Source organism: Cebus imitator, unplaced genomic scaffold (assembly GCF_001604975.1).
Source record: "Cebus imitator isolate Cc_AM_T3 unplaced genomic scaffold, Cebus_imitator-1.0 Scaffold575, whole genome shotgun sequence".
NCBI classification, from domain to species: Eukaryota; Metazoa; Chordata; class Mammalia; order Primates; family Cebidae; genus Cebus; species Cebus imitator.
In genome coordinates, this window is record NW_016107890.1 from 734012 (window position 1) to 744320 (window position 10309).

Below are 10309 nucleotides of genomic sequence, written 5' to 3' on the forward strand. Positions count from 1 at the left end.
CATCAATCCGGATCACTCTGCCAGGCTGCTCCTCGGGCGCTCTTCCTTCTCCCTCTCGCCTGCGGTCCTCCACTCTCCCACTCCCTACCTTCCCCGCGGCGGCGCTCGGGGTCGGCTGCGCTCGGGGTTGGCCCGAGAAGGGGCGGGGATAAAGTGAGCGGTGGAAGGAGGCGGCGACGTGGTGCCACCGCGGCCCGGGAGCGCCCGACCCCGTGCGCGCGCGCGCCTTGCCAAGGCTTGGGAGGCGGGCGGAGCTGCGGGCGGCGTGGGCGGAGGAGCAGCCGGCCTGGCGGGCGGAGCAAGCGGCGGGCGGAGCAAGGGGTGGGAGGGCGCGCGCGAGCGAGCGGGCGGGCGGGCGAGTCAGCGAGCGGCGTCTCCGCCAGCATCTGCCGCGGCCGCCTTTGCCCGAAGCCGGGGGACGAACCGACGGACAGACCGCCTGGCACGGACGCTGGCGCTCGCTTTGTGTTAAGGGCCAGCTTCGTCGAGGTGCGGGCTTGCAGCGCAAGGCTTCCCCGCTTCCTCGCGGCCACCCCGGCTCCGGCGGCCTCGGCGCAGGAGAGGCTGGAGGTGCGGGAGCCGCTCTCCGCCGGTCGGTCCCCGCGCGGCTGAGCCCAGGCCGCCCGCGCCGCGGCCCCGTGCGGCGTCCCTGAGCTCCTGCTCCCCGCCGGGCTGCTCCGAGCGACGGTGCTTCGGGGCTCTAAACTCGGGCTGCCGGGGCAAGTGTCTTCATGAACCCAGAGGATGTCCGGGAAGCACTACAAGGGTCCTGAAGTCAGTTGTTGCATCAAATACTTCATATTTGGCTTCAATGTCATATTTTGGGTAAGTTGGAGCGCTCCTTGGATTCCAACTATTGTGGCCGATCGATTTCGCGACGATTTCCCCCACGTTGCTCGTTGCCTTTACTTTTCGCAGCCCCGCAGGCGCTTGCCGGAGCAGCGCAGAGGCATTCGCCTTCCGCCTTTCCAGCTGGCGCGTTGGAGAGATAAACATTTAATCCTTTCGAGGAATGGGAAGAGGTGAAAAGAGAAACCGAGGTAGAAAGGGGGCACCGAGGCCTTCGGGTGGCTTTTTAAGGAACGAATAGCAGGGATGCAGATAAAAGAAAGGACTCGGCAGTTTGAGAAATGAGCAGCCGCACGAATTGGATTTGCTCCCGGTGGGATATGGATGTTGGGCAGAGCGTGGTGTCATAATAGGGAAGGCTAATCGGGCACAGCCGACCCTAAGGTCCACCTTCTAACCACGATCTGATTGGACGAGGGCTTGGCTCCGTGTTGCCGCGGCTGGTCTGTGCCATGCTCAGCGTGTATCTTCTTGCACCATCTCGGGCTTTGTGTAGGATGCAGATGCTGTGGTATATGGTTCTGTAATGTGCACGTAAATAACGTTTCCTGCACGCTCTTCCTCTTCAGCTGGAAAGCGCTCCTTGTGCATAATGGACTGGCCAGCGGGCGCGCGGGGTAGAGGGATTTATTTATATGTATATGTCATTGTCAGGATAATAACAAGTCACCGTCCACATATGTTTCAATGTGTTCGTGCCCCGTGCCCCACGTCCTCCTTTTTAAAGGAGTGACACAGAGTGGGCCGTTTTGGGGAAACCTTTGGAGAAATGCAAAGAAGAAGGTGTGCGAGGCATGTTTTATTGGGGAACCGAGAGAGCAAATGCTTGAACACAACATTCAAATTATGTTCTGCTTGGGACTGCAATGTGTTGGGCACCTACTGTAATTAGGTTGGGACGCCTACTCTTGTTTGTTTGTTTGTTTTGCTTCTTTTCCTTGATCTGGCAAACGTGTTCAGCCAGACAAAGAGTTCTCCAGGACCAGGGGAAAACGTTGGTTCGAAGACCATGTTATTTTTTTTCTCCTTCTTATCCCATCTCATCCTCTTCCTCACTGGGCACCCCCTATTCCATGGAATGTAAAGATGGTGGCTGTCTGGGTGAGGGGTTCTCCAAGTTGCTGTTCAGTATGAGGTAAACAATGATCCAACTGCGGGATCAATAATTATCCACAGCAGTCTGAACACGGAATGTATTTATTTGCATTTTCCTTTAATTTTGGCCGTTTGCTGTACATATATATCTGTGAGAATGGTTGTCAATACAGCTCTTCATGTTTTTTTTTTTGGTACCACGCTCTTGCCAGATTATTTTATTTTCTGTTTTCCATAAGAGTACCTTGCATTGGTCATGTATGTTTTGTGAGGGGAAATGCAAGGGACTGGAGACCACTTTCCGTGTCAGCATGTCATCTGTCTTTAGGACTAATAAAAATAATGAGGGGACACATGAATGGATGTCATATCCTATCATTCCACAGGCAGTTTTTTTTTAACCAGTGTTGTGCATGATTCCCGGGAGCAGTCCCCCACCTCCCTGCAATCAAACACTGCTACAAATACAGGAAGAAGAAATTATTTTCTTTCTTTGCCCCTTCTCCATTTGTGAAAATGTTTAAAAGTGGTGGGTAGTCACGTTTTTGAGTAAGATATTCTGATTTGATTGCAACTTGAAACTTTGTGACTTGGAGAGGCAGGGACTACGGAACTGGGACTGGTTCTTTTTGGGGTAGTGAGTTCAGGCCTCTTGTTTCTACTTGAACATTTCTAAAAGTTGCACATTTTAGCTACCTAGCGACAAAAATCACCCGGGGACTTTCTCTGCCGTTTCCTAGCAGGGGATGGTAAGGAAATAAAAGGATTTCGGCCTGCTTCCCTGACAGTTTGCTGTAATTTTGTAGAGTGCACAGGGACAAATTTAGCCTGTTCTGTGGATTAGGTTGCAGCAAAACCCCTGGAATTGTAGAGAGCTTCAAAGAATTGCAGCGTGCGTGCATGGAGAGTTCCAGAATAGAGCGGCATCTTTTCTGATTTTGAAGGTCTTCATAGGTGGATGGGTGAGTATGGGAAGCCTGAGAGAAGACCTAGGCTGTGGGACTAAACCAGCTGCCCCAGGCAGAGTTGTTAAGTGAGTGCCTTGGCATGAGGGCCCTTCACTTGCCCTGCCTCCTCTCTTCCCTTCGTCTCCTTTGTATGCCCAACGCCTTCCTCTCAGATACCCCCTCATACCTTTCCTATCCTGCTCTCTGCTCCAAAATTACCCCGTATTTAAATATCCTGCTTTATAGTGGAATGGTCTCTAGTGGTGATCAACAGGAAGGCAACCATATGGTTTTGATTAAAGCAGTTCAGACTAAGATGTTAGTGACTGAAAAGCAGGGGTCAGTAGTTTGGCAGCTTGCTTCTGAAAAGTTTGCACACCTCTGCCCTCTACAGAGTCACCAACCTGTCTGTGATTGCCAAAAACAACCAACTCAGTGCTACTCCCATAGAATTATGAAGAAAAGATTGCCAGCAGCATGGTTTCCCAATTGTTCATTTTTACCCTGAACTGCTAGATTAAATTTGACATACACTGGTGACATTTACAAGTATAGTTCTGGTAAAATAAAATTGAACATATGGTGGCACCAGTACTGAAAATTTGGATTTTTTTTCCTAATCGGGAGTTTAGCTCTTTGTTAGTTAACTGCCTGGGCCTCAGTTGCTCAGCTGTTAAATTGAAGGAGTTGGATGAGTTATAAGGGTCTTTCTAGTTCTTATACAGATTGAGTTTCTTGAGTTCCAATAGGCTGGAGAAGAAAAATAGAAGAATTTGGCCACTAACGTATAACAGAAGTAGCATATACTAGGACTCTTGATAAATTATAGACATTTTCTGTTAGGGAGGCTTGTCTGAAGACCAGTTTTATTACTTTAATTTCTTCCTCAAAGACCCTTTTATTAAAAAAAAAAACACAACAAAAAAAAAACAACTTTCACTAATTTCTTCTTGGCTTGTTCAGTCCCTGGTATAGTCTACATGCTTTTTTCTCACCACTGTAAATCTCAAATGTATTCCTGTGAGTCATTAAATATATTTTTATTATTAGAATTACAGCTTCATGTATAAAATTTGAATCCTTTTATATAACAGTTGTAATGATGTTGTGAGTAACAAAGTCAACATCTTGTACAGATTCCTTTCTCATTAGTTATCACAGGGTGCTGGGGGACAAACGTGTTTTCTCTGTTACATATTGGAACAACTCAAGACAGAAGAGAATTGATTTTATTGAGGGTGTCACCGTACTAGGACATTTCTCAGAAAACCCTAAGACTGCTTTGGGGTTGGGGGAGGGAGGAGAAAGAGGGTTTTTTTTTAAAGTCATTTATTTTGTGTACTGAACCCCACATCCCATCACCCATCATTAATAGATGTTTTGCCCTTTTGGATTCTGGCTCTTAACTGTTTTGGATTCTGGATATGTAACTGTTTCTAGGCAAGTAAGTTGATCTCAATATTCTGGTTATTTATTGCTAAGTAACCTCCAAACTTAGTTGTTTAAAACACCGTATTTATTATTATAGCTCATAGTTCTGTGATTTGGCCAGGCTCATCTGGACACTTCCCACTTGTGGTCTCATACAGTTGCAGTGAGATGTGGTTGGAATTGGAGTTATCTGAACGCTCTTTGGAGCGGGATGCCCAAGATGGTATACTCATATGACTGGCAGCTGATGCTTGCTGGGATCTTAGCCAGAGTCACTGGAGCATCTACAGAAGAAGCACCTACAGCGGCTTCTCCCTGTCTCTAAGATTTAAAGAAGCTTTCAGCTGGTTAAGGCTGCACTTAGAACTAGCAGTGCCACTTTTATCTATTTCATTGGTTAAAGCACTCATGCAGTCTGCTCAATTTCAAAGGGTGAAGAATTAGATGCCATCTTTTGATGGAGAAGTGTCAAGGTCACATTGCAGAAGGTCATATATGTTGTCATCTTCAAAAATTATAGTCTGCTGTATTAAGGCACTGAGCCTTAATTTCTTGTTTATAAAGGAAAGATAACATTATCTAATGGTGTTGTAGTTTCAACGATTCAGTGAGATAATGTTTTACTCAGCATAATAGCTCAATATTTAACAAATGATAAATATCATTATTGTTATTGTCTCCATATGTTATACTGGTTCCATACAGGGATATAGAACTTCTAGAATGCCTTACTCTAGTACTTTGGCATCATTACTACTAGGTAGTACTCTTAAGATCTGCCAAGAAGATGCAGCAAATGGATTCAATAGATTTTATAGTGACTTGTTAGGAAAAAATTCCATGGAAGTCGTGAATAATTTGGGAAAACCAAGTCATTTTTCTGTTCTCTTTGCTACAAAAAATTAGAAAAGCCTCAGATACTTGAGGCCAAATTTCTCTTTTGATGTGCTTTCAGATACATTGTGTCTTTAAGTGGAGGCTTATCTGGGGTTGATGGCAGAATCTTGCCTCTAATTTGCTTCCACGGGGCTTAAATTCAGAGAGGAGGGAGACTTAGGAAACCTTGTGGGGGGGGGGTGCATCAAGTTGGAAGCCTTATCTTATGATTCACTATAAATTGCAAGTTGTTCTGGAATGATGATACATCAGCAGTTTATAAGTCATAATTTTTGTTTTAATTTGCTAGACATCTGTTAGCTTCGATGGCAACCATATGGGAATCTAAATTGCCTTTTGAATTACAGGGAGATTGTAGGAAGAAAGCTAAATATGGTTATGAAAGTGTCATATGGGAAAAGTGTAAGAAAGGTATAAAGTGGGGAAAGTAATTGAATATAGACTTGCTTAGTCTGGCCACTCCCTCCGTCGGGCAGTATGCAGGCGCAGGAGCATTCTCACTTGATGATGTACCCCGCAGACTGAAATGAAGCCAAGTGAGGAGAAGTTGGAAAACCAAATAGTGTTTCACCTACCATAAAATTGCCAAAATGTTTCACTTATTTAGATGGGTCACTTTGTCTTAATGTCCATAGTAATAGGCAAAAGGTGAAAGCAATCTGCATTTTTAACAGAGCTTTACACTCATGATGTCTTTCCTGTAAGACCTCAAATTGTCTTCCAAGGATATTATACCTTTGTGACACATGAAGAAATTGGAGTACAAAGATGTGGAGTAACTTTCGAGGTGTTGAAGAGCATCTCAAGGTTCAGGTTTGGAGTGTAAAGTCTCTTAACACTCTATGATAGCCCCAGCTTTTCGGGTAGAGACTTATTTTAGAAGATGCTTGTTATTCTAAAATAAAACATCAAGTAAGTCATTTACATCTGTTCATAATTGAAAAGTGATAAAGTTTTTGCATATGCCACGATTAACACCACCCACAAGCACAAAAATGTTAGGATGAAAATGTTCTTCAAGAATATGATGGAATAATTGGAGCCTATTGAAAGTTCATAAATGAAAATTGGAGTATTATAGACAGCATTCTTGAATCACATGTTTCTTTCTATGTGTAACACTGATGACTGTCTTAACATTTCTAAATTCCAAATCATCCTACTCCACTGGATTATAAGGGCTTCAAGTGTGGGGGCTGTCTCACTTTCATAAGCCCAGTGTCTTGCACATTGTCAGAAACACAGTAGATGTTTTAATAAACGTTTTGGCCAGGCATGGTGTCTCACACCTGTTAAATCCCAACACTTTAGGAGGCTGAGGCTGGAGGATGGCTTGCGTCCAGGAGTTTGAGACCAGCCTGGGTAACATAGTGAAATGAAACCCTTTCTCTACAAAAAGAGTTTGGGAATTAGCTGGGTGTGGTGATGCATGCCTGTAGTCCTAGCCACTTGGAAGGCTGAGGTAGGGGGATCACTTGAGCCTCAGAGGTTGAGGCTTCAGCTACACTTCAGAAAAAAAAAAACACCCCCCTTCACAAAAAAAAAAAAAAAAAAAAAAAGTATGTTGAAGGAAGGAATTACAAAATCATCAGAAAGTATGTAGGAATCATCTCCTCTAACTTCCTAGTCAGTGAGGTGTTCTCCACTGTATCCTGCTGACCCTTCTAAGCACGGATCTGTTTTTGGACCACTTTAATTGTAGAGTTTCATCTGTTTTCAAACTAGATGTAATCTGCCTCTGCATAATTTCCATCCTCCTAATTTACTGTTCATTTCAAATTGTTTTTTGGAAACATCAAACCTATAGAAAAATTGCATGTGGTATAAAGAACTTGTCTTTATCCTGTTGGAGAAAAAGTTGCCAGCGTGATGGCTGTCACACAAACAGATTAGTATGTATTTTCTGTAAACTGGAATATTCTCCTAGATCACCACAGTACAACCATCAACGCCAGGAAATTACCAATGATACATTAATAGTATTTAATCCTTAGACTTTGTCCAAGTTTCTCAGTTGCCTCCAATGATGTTTTAAAGCAAAAGAATCTGGGTCAGAACCACACTTTGTATTTAGTTACATCTTTTTCATCTCTTTCAGTAAGAATTATCATGTTCTTGATACTTTTGACAATTATAAGCCAGTTACTGTGTAGACTGTCCTTCAGTTTGTGTTTGTCTGCCATTTCCACAAGCTTAGATTCAGGCTATGTGTCTTTGGTAGGCATAGTACAGAAATTATGCTGCATTCTCATTGTACCCTATCAGGGTGGCATTGATTTCTGTTTGTCCCATTACTGATGACGGTCACTTGATGAGGGTGTTGTCTGCCAGGCTTCTCTACCATATACTCTTTTCCCATTTGTAATTTATAAATATTTTATGGCAAATTACATTGAAACTATGTAAATAGCCTATTCCTCATCAAATTTTCAGTCTGTCATTGATATCAGTAAAAACTTATGATCTTTCCTTTTTTTAGTGTGTTTTAATGTTACTCTCTTCACTTACTTTATTTAAAATGGCCCTCAGTTTGGCCAGTGCAGTGTTTTCACGTTGGTTTGGCTCCTGTGCTCTTTCATCTCTCATCAGTCTTTGAGCACCCTCTTGCTCTCTGGCAGAATAAGACGTTCCAAACTCATTTTGTGATTTACCTGTGTCTTGAATGATATAAAATATCATAATATAAAAGACTCATTTATCAAAATATGAAAGACTCATCTTCCTTCCCCATGGTCCTTCATGACTTAAAAATAGCCATCATGTCATTCCTAAATCTTCTCTTTTCCACCTTTAAAAGCTCCTGATTCCTCCATGTGTTTACACTAATGATGTTTTTCTTGTAAGCATCTCAAAGAGTCTTCCAAACATGTTATATCTTTGTGACATGAAATCGGAGTACAGAGATGTGGAGTAACTTTTGAGGCGTTAAGAGCATGGCAGGGTTCCGTTTTAGAGTGTTAAGTCTACATATACTGTTTCCAGATTGTTCTTTGCCCTGGTCATGGGGCTCTGCCTGGGGTCCCATTTGGACACACCTCTGTTAATGCAGCAACCAGCAGGGAACACGTTGTTCCAGGCCTTTCTAACCATCAGAGAGCAGTAAGCTGTTACGCTTGAACTCTCCCTTCAGTCCCTAGGCTGTGCTGTGCCAGGTGGCAGAAGCCTCTGCTACTGTCTGGAATTGACCTTGAGTAAGTTACTTTCACAGATTAGTTCCTCAGTTGCTCATCTAAAAAACTGGAAAATAATTTTCTGCAAAGTTGTTATCCAGTATTATGTGAGATCGTGCATATCAAAGAGCTTCATAAATGGTAAATCTCTAAATACAAATACTAGTTATTAAACCAGGCTAAACCGCACTTGCTTTTCCCGGCAGCCAAGGAGCACCGTTGGCTTGAATTCACTTTTTAGTGAAATAAAACCTTCACTTTTCCAAGTGAACTCTATTAAACCATCCCCCTAAGCTATGCGCTAATCAGAAGCCCTAACCCTCCAGTTAATTGTTTGAATTTAGATTTAGTTCTGTTTATTTCCCTCATTTGAATGTCTTATTCTGGCCCAGTGGATTTCAAACCCGCTACCAGCATTTCTAGGCTTCCTTGAGGTGTTATGTGGGTGGGTGGGTCTGTGCTGGTGGGGTGTGGGCTGAGCCGTGTCTCTCTTTCCCTCAGAAAAGCTCGGCTATTAGTTTGATATTTTGGGATACTAAGAAAGATTTTTGCTTGAAAAAAGGGGTCCCACCACTTAAGAAAGAAAAGAACCAGTATTCTAGCCTTTAGATATTTTTGAATCTTGATGGCCAAAGTACATTAAAAAAAAATTAGTCCTCGTGTGGGTTTTATCTCTTGGAATCTCTTCATGGACGGGAAGTCCCTCTTACTAACTAGGTGTGACTTCTGTAGGATTAGTTGGGATTAGTAGGGATTTCACCCCTTTATGCATATAGTGTAGCAGCCTGATTAGTAAAAATTTCAGTCTTCCCATTGGGAGATCTGGTTCAATAGGTCCATCCAGGATGGGGCCCTGGAATTTCTATTAAGAAAAAAATCAAAACTTCCTGCAAGTCTGTGATGCCCAACCTAGTTTGAGAAGCTCTCGTTTGTTTTTCTTGGGAAGGTGTGGCCTCTCCTTTGCGTTGCCTCCTGGAGGCTTGTTTTCCTGGTTGGGTGGGAAAGCTGGGCGTGGGTGGTGTAGAGCAGTGACCAAAGGATGACTGATTTCACCAGCACATAAGGCTACTGTTCTTTGCTTACAAGAAAAAAAAATGGCCTATTTTATCCCTCGTGGAATTTTTTTATTAATCCAAAAATGCCCGTTTATTTTTAAACCTGAAAGCCCTAAAAACAAAATGAGAAAAATCTCTTCAAAGAGAACCTCTAGTGCTGCAGTTAGTATGCTAACAATTAGCATCTTATAGTGCTAGAAGCTAGTCATTCATTCTATAGGCACGGTGAAGAGCTAGACTTTTTGTTCTCTTGCTCTGCTTGTCCCGGACTACTTTGCACATATCAATGCAGTTGAGTAGATCTACCTGTAGACACTTAACAACTGCAGACCACCCTCTCCTTAAAAAAAAATCAGCCCCCCCTGTCCACTGTTGCTGTTCCTTTCAGCCTCCATTTTCTGGGGCTTTCTTGCTGGCCTCCAGCCCCGACTGTGCTCAGTTTGCAGGAGGGGAGTTGCTTTCTGCATCAAGGTCTGCATGACAGGTTCATTGATACGGTGGAAGGGACATTTCTCTTCCCGTATCCGAACTTGCGGCACTGCCGCAAGGACGGTTGATGGTAAAGCAAATGCAATCTGGAACACTATTTGCCAGTGTTCTTTAGAAAGCTTCAGTGTGGGGTGGGTGGGGTGGGGGCCAAAAAAAAAAGAAAGCTTCAGTGTGGAATATCTGGATTATGCATAATGTTTTCCTGTTATTTCTTAACGTTCTTTCTTTCCTCCACCCCCTTTAAAAGAAATTTAGATCTTTGTTTATGGCTGGATTCCTAAAGTAGAAATCTTTTGAAAAATGAAATTTTGAATAAAAACCCATATTATTTCTCTGAGATGTTTTACTGGGTCTAACACCACTCCTTTTATTAAAA

General features: G+C 43.3%; 1 protein-coding gene across 2 annotated transcripts in view; it reads left to right on the forward strand.

The window, feature by feature from the left end:
- Positions 1-310: 310 nt before the first annotated feature.
- The window catches only part of TSPAN5 (tetraspanin 5), a 187097-nt gene continuing 177098 nt past the window's right edge, over positions 311-10309 (forward strand). For both annotated transcript variants that reach the window (XM_017516194.2, XM_017516196.2), the window contains exon 1: positions 311-825. In XM_017516194.2, coding sequence (XP_017371683.1) covers positions 745-825 — 81 coding nt within the window. In that variant the 5' untranslated portion in view covers positions 311-744. The remainder of the gene's footprint in view (positions 826-10309) is intronic.